This window comes from Sylvia atricapilla, chromosome 3 (assembly GCF_009819655.1).
Source record: "Sylvia atricapilla isolate bSylAtr1 chromosome 3, bSylAtr1.pri, whole genome shotgun sequence".
Classification (NCBI taxonomy): Eukaryota; Metazoa; Chordata; class Aves; order Passeriformes; family Sylviidae; genus Sylvia; species Sylvia atricapilla.
The window spans coordinates 24,322,571-24,346,911 of NC_089142.1; the positions used below are offsets into that span (position 1 = coordinate 24,322,571).

General features: G+C 37.6%; 1 protein-coding gene across 1 annotated transcript in view; it reads right to left on the reverse strand.

Annotated features, from left to right (window-relative positions):
• The window catches only part of BMP5 (bone morphogenetic protein 5), a 55,072-nt gene that overhangs the window by 19,453 nt on the left and 11,278 nt on the right, over positions 1 to 24,341 (reverse strand). Inside the window, exons 2-3 of the mRNA XM_066314956.1 lie at positions 11,052 to 11,244; positions 5,101 to 5,249 (exon numbers count right to left, since the gene is read on the reverse strand). Coding sequence (XP_066171053.1) covers positions 5,101 to 5,249; positions 11,052 to 11,244 — 342 coding nt within the window. The remainder of the gene's footprint in view (positions 1 to 5,100; positions 5,250 to 11,051; positions 11,245 to 24,341) is intronic.

The following is a 24,341-nucleotide window of genomic DNA, read 5'->3' on the forward strand; positions in this document are numbered from 1 at the left end:
TATTCTTTCAAGTTAATGCACTTAAACTGTGAAAGGCTTGTGGGAGTCCTGGGGCTTTTCTGCACCATTAAAAAATGTGTTCAGGAAGACAATAAAACAAGGAGAGATTAGATTAATTGGTCATCCACCAAAGAATAAAATGGATAAAAGCCTTCTGAATGGAATGGAACGCAAATGCCATTATCTCTGAACTAATGGTGTTGAGAAGCAGATGTATCCCCCATCCGTCTGGGGAGCAGGGTGTGGGGTGACTTGCACAGCTGTACAGCCAGGACCAGTGTGCACCAGTGGTGGTAGGAGAAGGGTGATCTGTTTCTCTCCTCTCCCTGGCCCTTCTGCTTAGAGTGTGCCCTTACTAACAAGGGGCGTGTTCACTTGCTACAAGCCAACACAATGCGGACCACATTTGTGACCCAGCTGGAAACAGTGGTTTCACCGATCTGAGCAAATTAAAGAGCGCTGGAACTGGATCATCTGCTCTGCTCAGGGTAGGAGTGTGCTCCTGGTGCATTTACATCCTGTGCCAGCTCCACCTCAGAGTCAACAGAACCTCAAGGCAGCGCTGGGACCTTTCTCATGGGGACAGCTGTCATGGGATCACCCTGTTTTGGAGACAGAGAGACTCATTCCTCCAGCTTGTTTCACACCACAGTATTCCTGAGCATGTTTGATTTAAAACTAGTGCAATTTTGGCCAAAGTCAGCTCTGAACCAGAAATGAATGTAGCTGTACTTAGGCAGTGCTTGAGCCCAAGCTAATAAAACCTGCTGAGGGGCAGGATGTATTAGCTCGGGTTCAGTGCTGTGCTAACATGGCTGTATGGCTTCCAGATGGCTCAGAATTTAGTCAGAGCTATTGCCTGCCAAAGTCCATATATATATCAGTAAAAATACATATTTCCTAAGTTCCCCCACTATAAGGACAGTAATGAAGGTGAAATTACTCCTCATACTTTGCCCGGTAAATACGAGATCCATCAAGAAGTTTAAGGGTAACAACCCAGAGACGCCCTCCAGGGTACTTGATAGCTACCATGTTCATGTAAGCAAGCTGCCAAGGTTGTCTAGGGGCAGCTGTGGGATAAACTGATGACATTTAGTGTGGTAATGGTGAGGCCAAAACAACATCAAAGATACAGCCAAGTACACGAAGAGGCCAGAGTGCTGCCACAGGTTGTCATGGCTTGAAAGCAAACTAGCCACTCCATGCCACACCAAGAATGCTGCCTTTCTGAAGGCTTAGTTGGAGAAAGGGACCTTGGAAGATCCAGGCTAAAAGGAAAAGAGGCTAAAAAAGAGAGGCTGTGGTTTTTTTAGTTTCTTCCCCAACATCTCTGGAGAAGATGCAATCCTTCATGCAGCATGTAGGGTTAAGAACCAAACCCCCTTCCAGGGGACACACAGCAGAGCATACCCAAATTCATGCTGAAGGGGGAATTGGCCTTCCACAGGCTTCACTTGGATCAAGGAACCTATTTTTTTCAAGTTTGCTTTTGCTCTGAGGAAAAAAAAATACTTGAAGCAAGAGTCAGAGTCGGGGAGCTGAGGGTTCCTGCTGCCTGCCCACCTCAAAAAGCAGGGAAGCCCAAAGAAACCTTCTATGGGACTATGTGGTAACAGAAATCTAAATCTTTGTTTTTTCAAAGTCAACACCAGTTTCTTCCCCTCTGGTGGGTTGGTAGATGAAAAATAAGTGAGAGCTGCAGTAATCTAATAAAAGGCACAGAATTACATGACTGTAGGGCTACTCAGGATGTTGTATAGAGAGCTGTGTATTCGGAGTTTGTTTTATTCTGAGGATCACCACCAATCCCATTATCTCTCCCCCATTCTCCGTAAACAACTCTAGGTTCTTCTCAGCAATATAAACAGACATAAACAGAAAACAGATTACTCTTGTAGCTGGTTATTCCCCTTCAGCAATAATGATGTTCAGATCACTGCTAATGTCCACATATAAAAATGGTAAATGGTTAATAGAAAGGTGCTGATCCATTAGAGCAAGTTTTAAGTCTTAGGAGACATGTGGTAGATATATGGGAAAAGGTTGATGGAGCTTTTCAAATTGTTTGTGCATCTGTATTGATTTTGTGCTGCAGTTCATCCAACACCTGTGCATCCATCAGCATGAAAAAGGTCACCTCCCACCTGAATCACAACAGAGAGTTTTGGTGTCAAAAGTAGGGAATCAGCCAAAAGAGGATGCTGCAGAATGTTGAGGACACACTAAAAAAGAGAATCAAAAAAACCTGATCCTTAATTTACCACAGCCCCAGGGAAACAGTGCATTATATGTTGACAGCTTCCATATGTGTCATGCAAACCTTTATTCTTACTGTTCAAAATAAAACGTCCCATTAAGAGAAAAAGTCTACATTTCATGCTAAAATGAGGCGTATGATACCAAATACTGTCCTAAAGAAAAAATAAAACACATTCCAATGTCATGTGGCTTTTTGTATTTTTTTCAGGATTTTCAAAGGGGGGAAAATATGAATTACAACAACCAGACATTTTTCCAAAGACTTTTTTTTACACTGTTATATTAAATAGTTACAAATATTTTTTATCCCTTATGTAGACTTTATTATTACTATTTGTGCACCATCTTTAGGGATGCAAAGAAATATATCTACACAAGTAATTGCCAAAATGTCTCTGATAAAGAACTGTAAGAAAAGCTACTTTTAACAGTAGTGATAAAAATACAGTGGCACCCTGGACTCTCAGCAACTACTGGTGCCCCATATTTGCTGTAAGAATAAATCTAAAAATCAGTGTGTATTTACAGACTTGATTATCCAGGTAGCACTGGTATGACTCAATCAGGGATCCTCTTACTTAACAGAATCCCATTTAGTTTAATGATCTGTTGCAATGGAAAGGTTAATGGATCAGGTTTTATCATAAGTATCTCTCCAGTTATGGGGACAGAAGTGCTATACCTCCTGTAAACTCGACTGACAGCTGGAGGCATGAAGAAATGTGCTTCAGGCCTACATGGCCTAAAGTTCACTCTAGCCAAGGGAAGATTTTTCAGCTGATTTGAATCAGTCCCTGAGCTCTCACAGAAAACTGGTTGGAGGAAAGGTGGGTGGGGTTTTCTCTGGGTTATGAACCAAGTCTGCTACATACTGAGTCATATAAAAATTCATGTTCCATCTGTACACAAACGTGTCATTCAACTGCTGGTGTTTCTAATAGTTTCCAGAAGTAACAGCAACCCAATAAAAATAATCAAAGCCTTAAGAGCAAAATTGTAAGAGCATGAAAGGATGATTTTGCTTGTGCTAAGCTGAAGTGGTGTAGCACAGGTCTATCCTATAGTTTTGAAAACTTTAGTCGCTAGACGTGGACTCCTCGTACAAATAAACTGAAAAAGGGAATAGAAAGTGAGGGAAAAGGCAAATTCCTTCATAAGTCAAATAAGTAAGGTGTAAAAGGTAAAGCTGTTTGTGGCTTTGAAATTTAAAATAGAAAATTATCTATCACCTTTCTGATCTTGGGAGTAGTACGGGGGAAATATTTACGTGAGCTATTCTTTTACAATTTCTTCAGTGTATTAACCTAAAGGTTTCCTTTTACCCATACAAACTCTCCTGTAGTTTACCAAACGGATGTAATTTTGAGGCTAGAACCAACAACTTGCTGGTTGCAGGGTTTCAGGGTTTCTTAATGAATGCCTTTCATGGATATTTAATTTTCAACAATTTCTGTGTTCAAATCTCTTGGGGGGGGGGAGGAAGTGAAGGATGGAGTTTATTCTGGATCAGGAAAGCTGGCCAGAAGCCAGCCCACCTAATTTGGATTCCTGACGGAGGTGTCACCTCCCCAGAATTGTAAGGGCTTTAAAATGGCCTCTCTAAACCAGGCTGCCTAGGAGATCTACTCTCCATGCAGCCCAGGCTCAGAAGGCCAGGTGAAGGCAGCAACAACATGGTCCACTCTGCATTGGTGCCCCCTTGTCCACTGGCTGTGCTCTGACCATAAAGGTAACGTTTGATGAAATGGCCACGAGCTTTGGTGCAAGCCTGCCAGCTCTCTTTTTCAGCATTGTGCCTAAAGGACAGTTTTTGCATAAATCTCCGGCAGCCAGGGCACTTGCTGAAAAAGTATGAGACGCTTTGTTCACAGCCCAGCTGAGCCTGAGGGAGAATTTAGATCAAAACCAATGAGAAAATGTAGCCAGAACAAAGAAAAAAATATTAATCCTTACACCAGGGTTTCTTCTGCTACTCATTAACATTATGTCAGCTAAGGTTTAGATTAACTGGCATCATAGATCCCTTGACCTCTGACATAAAAAGCTTTTTGACAAAAAGAGTTAAATCTGAGTTTGCTTGTAAAGTGGTATGGATTAAGTGAACCATCACAGAAAAAACAACATGTAAGTCTCTTTTTATTAGTTTCTGAAGAAGGCTAAGTGAAGAACATTTCTTCTAAAAATATTGTTTTGCATTGAGATGCATTTTCAAATTTAATGAAGAGCATAACTATGAATAATGCAGTAGCCCAGTAAATTTGTACTAAAACCCCCACAGCTTAAAACTTCAGTTTTGAAAGTGTCTTTTTCTAATTTTCAGCTAACTAAAATTTTCAAGATTTCAAATTTTAAACCAATTCAAAATAATAAATCTTTTTTTTTTCAAATTAAAGAAAAATAATTCCCACATTATCCTATTGTTAATCTTTCTTCAACATCAGTATCAACAGCTGCTATACCTTCTGAATGGCTATGAGATTTATTTTGTAACTCTCCATGCTTCAGCCTAAGAAGTTCTTCAAAGCTGCCTGAGTTTCCTGAATGTAATCATCAGTGGTAGAACATTAAAAAGGAATATATTTTTGTGTGTAGGAGCTTTTATCCTGAACCAAATTGCACTTGATTCAGTTAGTTTTATAACTGACATACTCTACAGAATTGACGATAATAGAAAATTTGCAGATCACAACAACAGCAGGATAAGATTTTTGTTACTTCCTTATAAATTCTCAGTGAATTGTCACCCAGTCCAGTTAAAAAAACACCCATCCAGAAAAAAAGTCCTAGCAAGGTTTGACAAGAGCACACATGTGTGGTGCTGTGCAGTTCGGATCTTACCGTCGCCAGTTTCAGCACAGAGCTGCAGTCCCAGGTTGTTCTGTGGATTTATCACCCAGTGATTACTGGTCACAGTAATGTCGAAGACAAACCAGCCCACATCAGAAGCTTGAGCCTTTCTTGTGTCTAACAGGAACAAGTCTGCATCCCTAAATTAAAGAAAATAGAAAGTCAAGGCATTCAAATATTATTACCCTTGTCCCTTATTTTCTTGCTGACATTAACTTCTCGGAGTCCAAATTAATAATCCTTTGACATATCCTCATTATGACACAGTGCAGCATGTGCTGTAGCTAACAAGTAGTTGTTAAGTATGATACAGGTATTTCTCCTAAGAGGCCTTTCTGAAATGAGTTTCAGCATGCAAAAATATAGCTCTGGAAAATCTGAAAAATACGACTTCCTGATATAACTACACAAAATACATAATTGAGGCTGTGTATAAAAAATTCATCTTGGAACATTAGAATGTCTCATGAAGATTCACTTTTATAAACTTTTCAGAATAAGAGACAAAAAAAAAAAAGTCAAAATCAGTATCCAATTTCAACTAAAACTCAGAGACATAGTGTTGTTAAAAAGAAATCTGTTGTTAATAACATATGACGGCAGCTGTGTCCTTTGACAAAACATGAATAGATGGCAGTTCAGACCATTTCCTATTACTACAGATGTTTAAAAAATAAGTCTCTATATCAAAGCAGAAGTTACATATCTGTTCAATAATATAATTATTACATTTTAACCCTCAGTTGCCTGGTATATTTTCAAATTTGTTCCCATGAAATCTTCCAGTAATTCAGAGGGGCTGCTCAGGGGAGCTAGTATAATTGTGTCACTAAATTTTTAGCATGGGTCACTTATTTGTTCTGTTTTCACATATCTTGTGACACAATTGGTTCCAGATCATCATCTGTATTACAAATAATTTACCACAATGAGCATACTAAACCCAAGGTATTTACCTCTCATCAGTTTCATTTTACACGCTTCTACAAAGCAGCATGCATTATCTAAAACTTTTTTTCAGCATTTATCCTTTTAAACGTAAATCTACGGTTATAGAAACCTATTTCTTTTATGCCATAAATAGTAGTCAAAACAGTAAGATACAAGACAAAAGGTTTTATTCTAATTTTTTACTGTACAAGTCAGCTAAAGGCAGACTTGGCTCACGTAGATCTGGGAATTGTACATTCTGCCTTACAGACAGAATGAATATATGCTTAAAGAGGAAAGGCAGACAGAAAGAACAGGCTTTGTGTAAAAAAGTGGATTTAAAAGTGTTTTGTCACTGTATTCTTACAGTGCTTAATCACAATGACACCTTAGAAAGTTTCTTAATGACACCTTAGACACCTTAATGACACCTTAGAAAGTTTCTACACTTAGAAAGTGTCTTATCTAAACACAGTAAATGCACCTAGAAAGTCTGATACTGAAAAAAGCACCTTTTAAAACCGTGGTTGCTAAATACTGAGAAAAATAAGAACAATTTACTTACATGTGAGATACATCTGCAAAATCAGGTTAAAGAGCCCAGAAATTATAAAGGAAGGTAATTAAAAAAAAAAAATAATTGAAAGGGCAATTTTTTTTTCTTCTGTTAAAGGATAATCTTTTGCTGGGCTCTTATCACTTCCATTCTAGTAGAACTGTGCTAATGACCACACAAGGAGAAAACCTAAAAACCTACATTCCCCCTCTGAAGTTAACATGAAGAAAATCTTACCATTCAAAAGAGCCTGACCTGCTATGCTAGCACTGAACAAATTAACAATTACCACAAGCTCATAAATAGTACTCTCTGGAGTCTTAAATGCCAATTTTTTTTCTCTAATAAGCAGTTTTATCAGAACTTTAAACCTGAAAAGTTTAGTTCTGGCTGTAATTGTCTTTGAGATGTATTTAGAAGTATTTTTGCATCACTCAGTAGATTTAATAGAAAACTGTAAAAGTGTTTGGGATATAAAATACTACAATACCACATACATACCAATCTTCTCTCCTTCTAAAACACATAACTGTTTTCTCATATAGAGTCTTTCCATTCCAAATCCAGGGCTGATACTAAATGTTCTCAAAAATCACAATGTTTCCCATGCCTAATCAGAATAAGGCACTACTAATGATCCAGTCTAGAAATTCCTGTGAAGGACAAATTTTTCCTCAATGTGACTTTTTTACTTTGTACTGCAGCAAAAACTCAAACTCAAGTGTCTTTGGTATTGATATGTCAATTTGCTTGTCTCTCTTCCTGCACATATAGTGATTTGGCTAAGGTAATAAACTTTACAGAGACAGATTGTTCTTACTGATTAACTCAGCAAATGAAAATGAGTTGGGGGTATTTAGAGAAAATCAGAACTGATTCTTGAGAACACATAGTAGAACAGAGAAAATATATCTGGACCAGTACTAATGATATAGCCGGCATAACAGCCTGTTACTACAGAAATTCAAAGTATTTGTCAGGGAAAAAAACCCAACTTCTTTCATAACTGATACAGATACAGGGTGAAAACATGATCCCTAATAAGGCAGCAGGAGCTCTTGGATCAGGGTTTCCCCATTGGTTCATGTCATTCATTCCAACTTCCCATCGCATTTTGTGACATTTTTAATTTTAAAATTCTTCTTTATTCTCATTTTAAGTGCAATCACACTTAAAATGAAAAACCGCCACAAATTTTGGTTGAATTTTAAAAAGTATTTCTACTTTAAAAATAGCTCACAACACGTAATAAAAACCTAAGGCATTATGTTGTAAATAGCCTGAAATATAACAGTGAATATATTCAGGCAGAATGCAGCCAATTTGCTTTACCATTGCTTTACCAGAGGCTGTTTAAGTTTAGTGTTCTCTGTCAGGCCCCCAGTCATCAGTTCTCTATAGGAGAAATGCTACCACCAACAAGAATTTCAGCAAAGCGGCAGAACACCTAAGAAGTTCCACATCTCCTGGGACACTTAAGAAAGTAAAGGTGGAACAAACCACCAATACATTCCTTGAAACCCAGAACACTTCTTTATCAGATCAAATAATCATTACAGTGTAACAGGCCGTCTCGATAATGGTTTTTTAGCTCTAGTCTCATTCTAGAAACCTGCTTTTGTATCTTACTGCAACCTGAGCATTCCCTAATGTGGGAAGAGCCCTTAGGGTTTACTTAAATAGTGGCTAGCTGCCACCAAATCATGAACAAAGGCAAACATGGCATGTTGGATACTTTTTACATTCGAGAAAAGATCCAGGTAGGAGTCCATGGTGGGGCTCCATAGGAAGTCAGCCCTGCTATGAGCCATGCTGTTCATGCTTCCTTAGACTGAATAGAAAACTACAATCCCAAAGACTGGAACTTCAGCGAACTCCAAGGGAATTAAACACAACACTTCACTAGCCATGCTGCCATAGAGACAGAAAGATGCCTGAGACTACAGCACAATCCTTAGTATGCAACTTGGAACCCTGAAACTGGGCACTCCTTCCCTGAAAGCATTGCAGAACTGTGCTTGGGCTTGCAGAGTCCTGTCAGACACTTGTGTTTCCTGTTCAAAGCAAAGAAGTGTGGAGGAGAAGTTTTGCTGTGGAATATCACTAGTAAGGACTGCAGGACATTACCGAATCAGAATCAGAGGAAGGTTTGGGTTGGAAGAGGCCTTAAAGGCTGTCAAGTCCCAACCCTGCCATGGGCACGGACACCTCACACTAGGATCTGTGGCTCAAAGCCTCGTCCAGCCTGGCCTTGAAATGTGGCAGGAATGAGTGTGTCAGGAATGTGGCATTCACAGCTTATGTGAGCAACATGTTCCAGTGCCTCTCCATCTTCACAGTTCTCTCACTCTCCCAATCTGTATTTGCAGCTTCTAAAATTTTTGCACCTAAAATATGCACATGTGTAAAATAAACCTGAGGAGAAAAAGTCAAGAAAATCACAGTCTGGGCCCAAAAGCAAAAGATGTGGCTTTGTTGGAAAAAAAAAAATCCTGGGAGCTAATCTTGGGGTCTTTTCTGTCTGGAGACAGAAAAGGAGGAAAATTTTTCTTGTTTCTAATTTGAACAGTGAAGGGTTTGTGATCTCCTCCCATCCTGTTCTACTGAGGCAGTTGCCTACATCTCTGCATATGAGTAGAAATTGTCAAAATCAACAATAGGAGAAAAACTCTTAGTCTACCTCTGAAGTTTCTGTATTTACACTGGTGAAATTGAATGCATGGCATGTCATTGCCTGTTCCTTTCAGCATCATGCTTCCATTAGTAGACATGGAGCTTTTATAATTTTAAATGCAGATATAAAGCATTTGTAAATTTCTATTTATGCATTGAAAGAACTCTAAAGCATTGTTTAATGCCTTCAGAGGGGCAGTTGTCATTTGAACAAGTCAAATAGTATTCACTGTGATTTTCATCAGAGTGGTAAACAGTTTTGCTTTCTCTAAAATAGAATACAAATGACCTACTGTGAAAATATTCAAGGACTTAAAGAAAACATCAAAAGTATTAGAAAAACAAACTTTTCTCATTAGTTCATTAAAAAAATCTGAGTTCTCAGGTGAAGAGCTCTCATTACCTCAACCTATGCTCTTTAAAAAGATGTGTTTTTTTCCTTCCTGCTTCATTCTTTCCTCTAAGAAGTTTATTTTAGAACCTATCTCAAAAGAATTTTTGGGAAGCTGAAGATAGAGGCAAAAAAAGAATAAAATTGCACTTTTTTTCCTTCATCCCCAAATTTACTAAAAAAAGCAAAAAGTATTCTGGAAGGATGAGTGCTTTCCGTCCTGTTGATTCCATTGGCATTAAATGAATCCCTGCTTATAGCCATAAAATATTTGATAACTTGATGTTCCGAGAGGGTACAATGTCAAGGTTCTGTGGGCAGAAAAGATATTTAAATTCTCGCCCAGCCTTCAAGCTAATTTGTGATAGGGGCTTTTATTTCCTCCAGAATACTCTGTAAGTTTAAGCTGACATTTTCTTTGGTTTTGCCAAACCTTCCTGGGACAGAAATGTTTTAGCAGCTCAAGATGAAGGAGAGTTTTTGTTTATCTTAAAACAGAACTTTTTACCCCTCCACTTTCCTGAGAAAAGACATAAACTTATTTAATTTTAATCTCCATATTTTGGGTCTATGCAGCTTTTTCAGAAGCATCTTGGAATTGATACTAGTTTTTAATCATAATTTTCAGGTGTTTAGCTACTTTGTCTGGTGAGATCTGCTGATTTACTGAGATCTTGTATAGTCTTGGAAGCATATCATACTCAGAGCTCCACAAACTCAAATTCAGGGATTTGCTCATGTGCAACACCATATGTGGCACTTAAGGACATGGTTTAATGGTGGATTTGGCAGTGTTAAATTTATGGTTGGATTTGATCTCAAAGATATTTTCCAATCTAGATGATTCCATGATTTGTTTTAATTTTCAGTTAAGGTGAGCAGTATGTGTTAAGTATGCACATGTCATCTTAAAGTTAGTGCATGAGTTTATCTTTTAATTACCTTCTGCATAATTGTCAAACACAAGAAAAAAAGCCATGCTTCTTCAAAAGTAATCAAAGTTAGACCATCTTTCTGCCTCTAAGGAGCTCAAGTGAATCTTGGCTTGCAGTACCTCAGTGTCAGCAAATGGTGTATTTTCCAAATCTAGACTCTTAGACTGTGCATGGGACTCTGCTCTTTTCTCACTGAGAACATGAACCCTAACCCACTCTGTGCATGGGCAGATCATTTGGTGAACTTGGACATAAACCTGGAATAAATTACGCTTGAGGTAAGTTTTATTCTTGTTCAGTGTTTGCTGTTGTTGTCTAAGTATTGATACTGCACAAGCCACAGTAGTAGCAATGATGCCTTGTCAGGTGTAGGCTTATGATCCATTATTGTCTCCCGACTTAAGACAGGCAAATGGGATAGTATTCAACATGTGATGAGTTCATGCCAGGAGGGTACCTGTTGGGATACTCCTTGATGATCTGATAAATGCTGATCTGAATGGTTTCATTCTCAAAGCGGCTGTTGCTCCGATCTTTGTATATCCGGAATTCGGCTGCTGTCACTGCCTCTCCATGAGGGATCTGAGTGAGGTCAAAGCGGAATTCTTTGTAGTGCCTTCGGTGGTGGGAGAAGTCCTTATCCCTTTCAACTGCAAGAAAAAGAATTAAATGTAAATTAAAGGCGTGAAACAAATGCTCATTTCTCATGATTAATGGAGCATACCCTCTGCTTGGGGGTAAACAAACACGACAACAGAAAACTGTGCAAATAATAAAACCACAAGCCCAGACATACTTCCAGTTAAAGGAAAATTCCACCAGCCCAGTATCTTCAGTTCAAAAGGAAAAAAAACTCAGTGACTTTTATATAAATTCCAGAAGCTGGAGTGGAAAGAATATTTAAAAAAAAAGATGAAAAGGGGAATGTTGTAAAGTAACTAGAAATATGGACAAACTAAAAGCTGTGAAAGGATTCAGGACTTCAGTGTAGCTGTAAGCACACCAATAGCAATGTCAAAAATATAGATTACTTTGGACGACACTAATTGCCTCTAATAACCAGGCTGATGAGAGGAATGCAACTCATTTCCGTTTAACAGAGTAAAAGTGGTACTAAAGTGTACTGCAACAACTATATAGTTAAGAAGCAGTTAAGTCATATAAATTAATACAAGTTGTACTCTAATGGCATGCACATCATCTTTCCAGTGGTCAGAAGAAGGAACTGTGGGTCAGGGCCAAGTGGCTCGGGCACCCCAGGAGCATAGGATGTATGATTCCAGCTTGGGAAGTTCCCTCAAACCTGTTCTTGGAGGGCAGGTGCAGCTCCCAATGCTTCTGATATTGCTACAATGTAAAATAAACCTCATTATTGCTTAATTGAGGTTTCTACAGAATTTTAAGAGGAACAAACCAGAGGATTTTAATTTACAGCTGGTTTGGGTCTATTTCCATTGTCTGCTGCAGTTCTGATTCTGAATTAGGAGCAGCTTTTGCAATGGAATATATGTTTTGATGTGACAACGGAAACTACAGGCCATAGTACTGGCTGATGATCACATGGGATTAATACTTCAGATTTTAAGGATATGGAAAGGAAAATGATCCATGGTTTCCACTTCCACAGAGTACAACGTATCATTGACCTATGAATAAGCTGTGCTCCGTGGGAAGACAGAATTTCTTCCTTCTGGAAAAGTTCTACTTGCCTCATGACATACATGCTTTGTTTTACTGATGGTGGACAAAGTCTAAAACTCAGAGTTGGGATTTGGTTTAGATAACCAACTAAATATTTATGGCTGCCTTCAGCTTCCCTAAACACTCACTCCTGTAACCCCAGCTCCTTCATTACATTTTAGTTCTCAAATCTGAGGGAGGAGCAATGGCAGTTCTGAAAAAGCACACATTTGGATTACTAAATGCTCCAGGTATAAATAATGTGTAAATTATCGCAATATTTATACTTTCATACTCATATATACATCCCTTCCAAACAATTTTTTCTAGATACATAATCTGTATGTGTTTGCATATATATATATATATAATTATATGATTTTACATATAAATCTACATACCTGTATTATTATAACATATATGTTGTCTTACAAAATAGAAATGCACTAAAAAGTAAAAAAAATTTGGGGCTTGCCATATAAGAGTATAGTTATAGACATATTAAAGTGAGAGCTATTGAACAAAAAGTATTTAACATTATTTTCAGAGCAGTAGTTACTAGTTAAGTCACCTGGGGACATGTAACCAGTCCCTTACAGTGTACTTCCCCATCACCTTTTCAAAAATGCAAACTCTCCTTGCTTTCATTGGCTTTTATTTTTTTTTTTAATGTACAAATCTGTGTTGCCTTAAGAACCAGCAAAACTAAAATATATAGGCTATAGGAACACTTTATCTTCAGTGAAAATTAACTTTCTCCTCACTGACAAAAGGAAAATTGTCTGCTAACTGTGAGGTTTACTTGGCTCAAGTGCATATTTAGCTTACATGGGTTTGCCATCGAACACTTGTAGAAAAAGTAAAGCAGAAAAGCAGCAGAAGCATGTAAACTGGCTGCTCTGGACCTGAAGATGAATGGGCTGCTACTGAAGAGAAACAGGATACAGTCTATTTAGCAGCTCCACTGCCCGGTTCTAAACTGTGAGATATATACAGAGATCTGACTTAAGGTTTGGGAGTTGTTTGCTTTTTTTTTAAAATACCCATATAAAGCCTTTCATTTCAGAGGAACTTGGCAGAGATTAGCATATGCAAGAGCACTGAGCCGGGAGGGTTTTTTCTACTACAAAGAGTCTGCTGCAAGTTTCTGAGGTTATAACTGAGTATTTCAAACCTGTCATGGAACAGATATGTCAATAATCTTCAAATGAGAATTACATTTAAGACAGACTTAGTGTAGTACAAACCTTTCTGCTGTCTCTGGATAGTATTTTTTCAAAAAGTATCTAGCAGCATGCATGGGTAACTAAGCACTACTCACTACAAGTAAATATTGAACAAACAGACACTGATTAAAAGCTTTAAATGCCACTATTCCTGGACTGATAAATTTTTATTTGGGTTTGAAGCTTCCTTTTGTCTAGTTTCTACCAAGTACTTTCTAATTAGTTACATCAGTTTAGAAACAGTAGCTGTCTCCCTAAATGTTATAGCTTGGACAGAAACCTCCACAATACCCCTAATAATATCAGTGGGGATCTCTCAGGATCACTCATCAGCTAAAGAATACTGACAGCCACTTTCTGGTAGGTCTCAAATTAATTCTTACAACTCATACAGATAATACTTATCTGTGTTCTCATGTATATACCCAAGAAAGACGCAGCACTGTCATCTGAAAGGGACACAAGTTCAAAATTTCTTTGGTTCGAGACAGCATTTACAGGCAGGCCAGGATTTCAGAGTAGCAACAGCCTGCAGAAGTGAAGGGTGGTAGGAAACAGGCACTGAACAGCACTGCAAAAACACCCTGAGTCCAAGGAGATCCCATTTCCTGCAATGAATCCAGAATTTCTACCTGCAAATTTGTATTTGCAGACATTGTATTTGCAGACAATGTACAAAACATAATAAATTTGCATACAAATGTAGACAATTTAAAATCTTACATTATATAGCAAACTGCAAAAAAGTGGTGATGGTGATGTTACAATAAGGACCAATGGTTCGAATGGTAGCCAAATTAAAAAAAGTGAAATATTATTTAAATAAATGAAATATTTTATTACTGAAAATAATACACAAATCTTGATCCCTTCTGCATCTAATAAATGCCTCGTCAGGCAAGACTAAATGCTCAGTAGGGTATCTGTCAGGTTCTTTGTCTTGCTGAAATGCCATGAAGTGCAGGGAAGCACCATTTCTCAAATATTTTTATTTCACGGACAAGAGCTTTTCAACACTGGCAGGCTGAAAAACACAGGTTAAGATTTTCAAGTATTCAGTCCTTTCAGAATGTTCTCATGTCATTCCAGCCCTGCTCAGTACATCTGCCAAAATGCATTTCTGTGAGACAAACCACAACATCTAAAAACCAGTTGACCAGAAAATCAGTAAGTATACATTTTTAATCATTGGATATATATAAATTTTTTTAAGTAAAAAATAAGTAGAATATTAAGGTCAATGCCAATTACCAAAAAAAAAAAAAAATCTTCCTTTGCTCTCATTGATCAGCATTCTTAGCACTGACTTTTAAAAATGGTATTTTTATACCACCTGAAACTAATATATGCAGCACTGCAGTTACATCAGACAAATCATGGCTCAGGGGAATATCACAAACACCTGTGTGTAAGATGGGAAAGAATGATATTTTCCACCCATGTGGCAAACTGATGAAACATTCACACTGTATAAACATTAAGTCCAACTTCAAGAAGAAAAAAGTCAAATTTACAGAAAAAAAGTATTTTGGAAAAGAGGTCTTCTTTTACAACAAAAGAAAATATCATACACTGACTTTCATTAACAAAACTATTAATTTTATGGGAAAAAAAAAAACCCCAAAACAAACAAACAAACAAACCTGAAAAACACCCAAAGCAATTATATGGATGTATAACAAGTAATCAGTATTTCAGAAATTCAGCCATAAATATCTGATTATGTTGACTGATCTTAAAAAATATAAAAACTGCTAGCCATGATTTTAGGTCATAGTGCATGAGGCACTATTAGCTGTGCTCTTTCATTGTGATTAGCTCCACACTGATGTGTGCTTCACTTTTCCCGAAGACGTTGGTGTGTGGCTGTGACACATAGGCAAAGTGAAAGCTGCTTTGGCAAATGGTTAGCAAACCAAAGATATGCTGAAAGACATGTTATAATAAGCTGATTTTACAAAATAAGGTCCCAGGATCCCAAGTGGATTCACAAAAAGTAAAACCTCACTAATCAATGTCACTTTTTAGCTGCTAAATATATGGGCCAAGGCAAAATGGAGGGACTTACAGACCTGTGTAACTATAAAGGGTCATTTACACTAATCTCACAGAATTTCACTGTTTGACTCGAAATTCTTTGTATAAGTACTAAGTAAACCAGTCAGTTTTAATCACTCCAAGGTGATAAAGTTTACAGTAAGATGATACACTACAAACGACACTCATTTACATCTTGAATATAATGAAATGATAGTTTATCTACAGTGAACACTTGTGGTTATCTGACCAAAACAGGTCAAAGGTTCCAGGCATTTTCTCCTGAAATTACTCAGTGCTGCCTCTAATGACTGATAATTGAAAGCAGAGACTGGAAATATCAAATGTGGTAGGTGACAGATAAGCAACAGATTAATGCAAGTACTCTGTTACAGGACACTGAAAGGTCAGAGGCCCTAGGAATTAGCTATTGTGCTACTGTGAAAAGACAGACATCAAATAGCTGTTTACCTCATTCTTGCTCTTCTCTCTCTCATTCCAATTCCAGTATCATAGATGACACTGTTTCGAGTGACTCACCTTCCATAAAATAATGCAAAAAAATTTTTCTAGGGTGTGTGGAAAGGTGAAAAGTGATTGGAGAGAAGCACACAGGGTTAAAAAAATCGCCAAAATAAAACAGCTATGCTAGGTGTAAATGAAGTGCATCTGAGAGAAGTTAAGGACATTCATCAGAATGTCATTCTCAGTTGGAGACATCAGATTACAGATACTAAAATATGTATTTTGATATTTTTAAGCTTTGTAACTTTTTTGGCTTGTAGAAGATGAATAACAATTTTAGAAATTTAGAAATTGGGCAGGCATACCTTTAGTCTTTTCACCCTGGAATTCCTAAAAATGTAAAATCTAGCTAATATTGAAGTAAGTGCCAGCCATTTCATTCTGCTCATTGGCCTTCGAATGAAGATCACAATCTTCTAGGAAAGGTTTTAAATCAGGTGGACTTTTAAAGTCCAAGAACAAAGAAAAATAACTTCCCGAAGTAGTGATTAAAAAAAGAAAAAAGCAACAGACTATGATTCTACTTCTCTAAGCACTACTGCATTACTAGGTTTTTCTGGTTTTTAGAATGGTCTGAACTCAAGGAATCTATTTTGAGTTAGACATTGAACTGAAAAAAAAATAGTCACCTGTCCTTAAATCATTGCTTTGGATACCAGAGATGGCTGCCTGATACAGTCAGTGGAGAGACAAGTTTGTTTGTTAAGAGTCAACTGTCTTGTACCAGCCAGTAAACAGAACAAAGGAGTTTATTTACATTTCCCCTTTAGTTCACTGCAGCTCCAGAAAATCAGACTGATATAGTCCTTGCCTCAGCCAAAGGACAGTTCAATCCTTATCAGCTGATTTCAATGGTTGTGTCCTAAGTGCCAGGATGCCAGTAGCCCAGCAATGGGACATCCTGAGCCATTCCACAGAAGAAATGGTGGCGTTGAGGACCAAAATAAGAATGAAATAAGTTTTTATTCCCACATCTTCCCCATAACTTTTTTTTATTTATTATTTGACATTAGACATTTACCATTTATATTACAACAATCATTCAGCTGAGTGTTTTAACTACAAAACTTCAGAGTTATACACTCCATTGCATATCTTCCACTTAGGATGAAGAGTTATCACCTCAGAAACATGGTGGGATAGCTTGCACAACTAAAGTGCAGCTAAAGAGGGTTATAAACCCTTGAGAAGTCAAGGAAGGAGAGGCAGCCCTGTATACTAGGGAATGTTTTGATTGCCTGTTGTGGTGACAGCTGGGTTCAGTGTTTAAAGGTAAGAATCAGAGGGAAAGCAAATGGCAGATATCCAGGTAGGAGTCTGTTGTAGACTATCCAGCCAGCATGGAGAGGCAGATGAAATGTTCTGCAGGCAGCTGGGAGAAGTCTCCCAACTGCCAGTCCTTGGTCTCATGGGGGACTTCAACTTACAAGAAGTCTGCTGAAAATACAACACAGCAGAGAGAAAACAGTCTAGGAGGTTCCTGGAGTGTGTGGAAGCAAACTCCCTGACACAGCTGGTGAGGGATTCAGCTAGGGAAGGTGTCCCTCTGGACATGCTACTAGTGAACAGAGAAATGACCAGTGGGTGATGTGATAGTTGGAGGCCTCTTGGACACAGCAATCACAAAATTATGGAGTTTTAATGGAGTTTTAAATTCTTGAAGAAGTAAGGTAGAGGGTCAGCAGAACTGCTTCTTTGGACTTCCTGAGGGCAGACTTTGGCCTGTTCAGCAGGTTGGTTGGCAGAGTCTCTGGGGAGGCAGACCTGAAGGGCAAAGGAGCCCAGGAAGGGTGGACACTTCAAGAGAGAAATCTGAAAGACCAGGAGCAGACTGTTCCCATGTGCCAAAAACCAGCCAGTGGGGAAGAGAGGCAGCCTGCCTGAACGAACAGCTTTGGCTGGAAATCAGAAAAAAAAGGGGAGTTTATGCACTTTGGAAGAAGGGGCAGGAAATCAGAAAGACTACAAGGATGTCATGAGGTTATGCAGAGAGAAAATTAGAAGAGGCAAAGTCCAACTCTAATATAATCTGGGCACTGCCTTAAGACCCAATAAAAAGGTTGCTATAAATACATCAGCAACAAATGGAGTGCTAAGGAGAATCTCAATTCTATTGGATGTGGGAAAAAAACAAAGTATGAGGAAAAGGCTGAGGTACTTAAATGTCTTCTTTGTGTCACCCTTTAATAGAGTTGGGCCAGTGGTTCTCTGAGTGCCAGCTCCCTGAGGTTGAAAACAGGTATAGGGAGCAGAATGAAGCCCTCAAAGTGGTGGACTTGTCAGTGAATGTTTAATACTTGGAGGCAATGATCTTAAAAAAAATCTTTCCCAGTATAAATGATTCTATGATTCTGTGATATCTTACATAAAAAATAAAAGCAAAGGTTGAAAACAGAAGTCCCCAAAATTACATTCCCTATCTTAGACACGAAAGTCATTGTCAGAAACTTAATCTACATTCAGATCCCTTTCCAACTGGAGAAAAGCTGTTTCCTTTATCAGTGGGGATTTTGCTTAATTAGAAAGGGCAAGTCTGGAATTTTTTTTCATTGCAACAGTTCTGTTTCTTAAGAACTGATTTATTGCAGTACTTTTTATTTGAGTTTCTCTGCATTTATTACTATGTATTGGTTGTATATAAATTAATTATATATTTACAGATGTGGTTTTGAAATAATGATATAAATTACTTCCGCGTGAAATACACTTTCTTTTCAAAGCACAAAGAATAAAGTTTGATCAGTCATATGTGGAAGCTAGACACACTGCTGTAAATTTAGGGTTATTTCACTCTATTATTTATTTTCAGGTCAGCTACTGATATCAATAAGCAATGTTTTTGTTTATCAAAATTAGAGGCAGTTTGAAAATTGTTTGATGAAATACTGTGCAGTTAGTGACAATTTTAATAAATTAAATATTATTTTTTGAATCCAAACTTTTTAGTTATATAACATCCTTTCTATAATTGAACAGACTTACTGAACTGTATGAATTGCGTAGTAACTCAAATCAAAATAAAATCAATGAAAAACCCCTTCAACAATAGCAGCAGAATCTAGACCCAGAAGAAAAAGCATATTAACAAAATCAAACCAACAAAAAAAACCCAATACCTGTCTTTTTTTTAAGCAAATACTTCACTTATTGGTTTTCTTTCTTTAACCCTTAAATAAATTAATTTCAGTATTTCGTACTTTTAGAAAAAGAAAAAGTTAGAATATATTAATGTATTTTAACCAAGCACTTAGTATTACATCTTCTGAGAATGTTCTTCTATTATTAAAATGTTCATTTCTTCATTTTGTTATTATAGTGAATAAGATCTCACAGATCCTTGCAAATTAACAATTTCATTTCAAAATACATTTCAAAAACTCCAAATAGTGTAAGGAGTAAAACATTATTAAGGTGGACTTTCAAATTATGTGATTTCTACTTTCTAATCCCTTCAAAATGTGCATGCAGTGTTTTCACTTTAGTAAGTTATAGACAGTACTCACATAAATAACAAAAGTTACACACCCATGCTAGAATATAAATGAATATTTAAAAGGATTAGTTTCCCTTTTTTTTTCCTCAGGAATAATTGTAAGAATTAGAATACACTTAATAGTTAAAAGCTTCCAGCATTCACCATGAGAAGAGTTCCCAGAAGCCGTGTAACATTGCCTGCCAGCAACTTCTACAAGCAGATATAAGAAAAAGCCTCAATCAAAGAGGCATAACTGGGCTTGGCTTTCTCACACATAATCTCCCAGGTGATCTGGACACTGTGAGATTACCCATGATGCCTTCTTGTTACTTTACATTAAAATATGGAGAGAAATAGAAGTTTTAATGAAATTGCTGGTCTTCATTCAATAGCCAATGATTTGTTAAAAATTTCATTGCTAAACATGTGTTATTCATTCAATTTACTCTTCTTCCAAGTCAATGCACTTGCTTAACAAGTCAAAACAAGTGCTGCACTGCAGCTGGTCCAATAATAATTAAATGCTGGAAGGCTTTCCGTTGTTGATACAAAATAAGTGGGAGAGCAACACCCTGCTTTTTTTATGCTGGTTTAAACCCGACCAATACAAGAGGAGAAGTAACCAGACAAAGAGATCAGGTTCTAGAAGTGAACAGAAATTTAAGAGTCTAAGTTTGGCTATTATCACAATCCTAACACAAAAGATAGCTGGCAACATGACTTCTCAAAATCTCCTTTTTTCTGATGGTTTTGACAGTATAATGCACTGTAACTTTCAACCTCACAAAAGCAAACCTTTCACTCCAGTTGCTCAGATGTAGCACGAAGCACAACAAAAGATACAGCTGCACATCTGTGCTATTTCATCTTTAATAAGTAAGGACCCTGTCGTTTCTTTATTGTTTTGAGGCACACTGTAGTACAAAGGCACTCCAATCACAAATACATATGCTAATCTAAATCCACTAGATTTCTGATTGTGTTCAGTTTCATCAGTGATAAATAAATCTTTACTTGGAAAAACAGAAGTCCTCAAAGATCCCTCTATTACATGGTTCTGAGCTAATGCATAGATAAATTAGCTAATCCTTACACCACCATGCCTCAGGTTGCTAATTTTGTCTGCTATTTTCAATTATGTCTATTTTGCCTCACCTTTGGCAAAGCCAGTAAATTTTGATACCATCTATCAATAGACTTCCCTTTTTTCTCACATTTAATTTTGTTTTTCTATAATCACAGATCATCACAAAGAAAACTAACAATTATTGCCAGGTTTCTGACTGTGTGTGAAAGTCAGGATGTCAGATCAACACAACCTCAAGGTTAACAAACGACAGAAAAAAAGATCCCCCTTGGGTTCTACTGCAACTGAATAGAAACAAAAGTTATACCTCTGGGATCCAATGGTCAGAAAATAGGTGTAAGTTATAACTGTTTTGACACTGTAAAAGTATACAGATGGAACATAACTTCTGAGGAGGGTGAAAGGGCATATATCATCATAGGGCAACTGGCAGGGGAGGAAAAGCTAAACATTAAAGTGCAGTCTATCTTCTCACATCTCCTTAGTTTCTGCTCATGTTAACCCTCTGCTCGCTTCCAGCCAGAGGTGGCAAGTCACTCCACCATTTACCATTAATGCATGTTGTCTAATAAACTCCATCTATTTTCTTCTGTGCAATTTGTTGGAAGTGCTTCCATGGAAGTTGTGTCTGCACACCAGACTGGATATGACTGGATAGGCAATATTTTCTGCTCTACTCTATGCTCACGTCTGAGTATTTTATTATTACCCATACACATTAACACTGACCAAACATTCCATAAAAACAGTCCAGCTGTAACAAGGATAAGGAAGAAAGCCCTCAAGAACATCTCATTTAGAGAGTTGAGGAAGGCTTCTTTATATATAAGAAATCAAAAATTTTTGCTAGACTATATTATAGATAGAATATTAAATACAGTTGCAAAAAATAGCTGCTCACGTGAACTTACTTATTATGTCAGCTTGGCTCAAATAAAATCAGAAGTCCCCTGATTTATACTTTGGTTGCACAAACATGTATTGGGATAATCACTATACTGAGTCATCACCTTAAAACTGAAAATGTAGGGAGACTAGTCATCTTTTATAATCTGTTGGCCCTTGTTCTGAAGGTTTGTCCCGCACACTCTTGCTGTTGGCCACCTAGGAGAGCCTGAGCAGTGGTGCTGAGGGACCAGAAGCACAACAGGGGCAGGCCTCAGAGACACTACGGTGGAGGCAAACAGGAGGAAGATGAGGAGGAAGACCAGACAGGAGACTGGCCAGGGGTAGTGAGGAATGGCACTTTCAGACGGCAGGTTTTCACAGCCAGTTTGGGACCTGGCTGTGGTTTTAACAGCTTGTAAATACTGATTCAAAACGTACCCTCTCCTCTGCAGCTCCATCAGTCTAATCTGACCATGATTTATTCTCACAGAGATAATTTCATCCCCATATGGAATAAGTCCCCTCAACAAGAAGGAAAAATATTGCTTTGGGTTTTTTTCCCTGAAAGAAGTTTAAAATTTACCAAGGTTAATGATCATTTTGACCCCCTTTCTGGGCAGAAATTCACTGTCAGTGAATAAAATACCTCTGGGTTAGCCATCCAGCATTACACCTGCACTGCCAAAGGAAGGGAAGAATAACCTTCACAAATAATGTGAAGAGCTCATATTAGCTCCAGGTAACATGACAGTAGGTCCTGATCCCTCATGGTAGGTTCTTTTGGACAGACTTGGGGAGAAAGAGACAAGAGTCTCAGAATGGCATAACAAGCAAGTAAATAATTTCCAAAGTAGAAAGAGAAAAAATATGACATTTTGAGCACACAGTACTGTTAATCCAAAAATTGTCTGATGCAAGATCATCACTCTTCTCCAAAAAAACCCAATGATTGATGTCAATGTATATGACAAGAGTAAAGTCCCCCTTCTTTGTAGACACTGTGTCACAGTCACAGAGGGGCTCCAGTTGGAGGGGACTTGAAGAGGTCATCTGCTCCTGGCTTAGGCACAGCCGCCTAGAGCTGCTTGCCCAGGACTGTGGACATGCTAATATTTCTGCAGTGTTATTCCACCTGAGACTGCATTCCTCATATTCCTCACACAGTTACTTACACAATACCCAAGCTGATTGCAGAGATATCTACAGTCACACTAGAGACGTAACCCTTCTCTGGAACAGCAAAGATGATCACCTGGAGCTTGTACTCTGCTGAGATGATGTGCCCCAGACAAAACTAGTGTGTCTTTCTGAGCAGAAGGTAAGAATGAGCAGGGAGTGGGAATATGATCTGCAAATTTTTTGTTACAACACCAGGAATATTTCACATGCATTTTGCAGCAGCTGATCCAACATTTGCGTTTGCCCACACCTGCTCTAAACTTGTGTTTCTACTAGATTTGGAAGTGACAACTGCTCTAATCTTTGGGGATAGGCTTAGTTTTTTATGAAGTAAAAAGCTCCATTAGTCTGTCTGGAAGTGTCAGAGTCTCATCTTTTGGAGACAAGCTTTCAGTCATCAGGTTTTGATGAAAACCTGCTCCTTACCAGCAGACTAGAAGAAGCAGCATGATTTATTGGAGTTTGTGCTAAATCTCACTGATATAATGATGTAATGTTAATGATATAGCAATATGTCAAAAAAAGAAGGTTCATTACTGTAGCAGATGGTATTGTAAACACAGCATGAACTTGTTTGGGGGCTGTGCCCATGGAGCCAAGACACTCAGTTCATGACAGACCTTTTTAGACAAGGTCTCCAGTGCACACACATGCTAATAAGCACATCCTTTGTATTTTACATTTATAGGGAACACATACAAATATGGAGGAAGACAAACACAACTGCAGGGAAATCAAAATAGTGGCAATATGCAGTTAATCTTAATGATATTACTCTCTTCATTCAGACCCAAAGAATTGCAGCGTGAACATGAACTATTTGACCTCAAGATTAGCTCAGTTGTCCAGAGCATGGTGCTAATATGAGCAAGGCTGGTGTTTCAATCCCCATATGGGCCATTCACTTAAGAGTTGCACTTAATTCTCATGAGTCCCTTTAAGCTCTGAATATTCTGTGATCTGTGTCTTAGAATTTACTCCGCAGCATCAATTGTCTCTGGGTTTTGCATTAGTACATGCCTACATTTTTTATAGAAATATATATAAGTACACATACTTTATAAAATTGTAAATATATTTAAGAAAAACTTAAATTAAAAATTTGATGTATCTAAAAATTCTTATCCTTGTAAATGTGATCTCATTATTACATACAGCTTCATTAAACATGGCTATTAATTCAATAGTTTAACAAGTGGTGAAAAAATCACCTTTTGAAGAACCATAGTTGATAGCTATAGGATACAATATAGAAGATCACCAAAGAACTAAAGAGAAGAAAAAACTTTATTCTGAAATAATATATAAAATTAAATTACAGTTATATACAATACTATATAGTGTCACATTTTACTACTTCTCAAAACTCTGAAAAAGAAACCAGTCCTTCCTGAAAGTCATCATATTTAATTGTGTATTTTCAGGTATACTTTCTATTGATTAACATCCAAGAGGATCTAAAAATTATAATCTTTTGAGTATATTACTATGACATCCAGCAAATTCTGTGCTTTATTTTTAGTCATATAAGTTTGTAATTTAAACCAATAAACAAAAAAAAATTACCTATGTAAAAGCACTTGTGCCTAGTTGAACTATAGGTTCAACCCTTGCTACAGGAAAGACAGTCCAGAGTTTTAGCTTTCACAA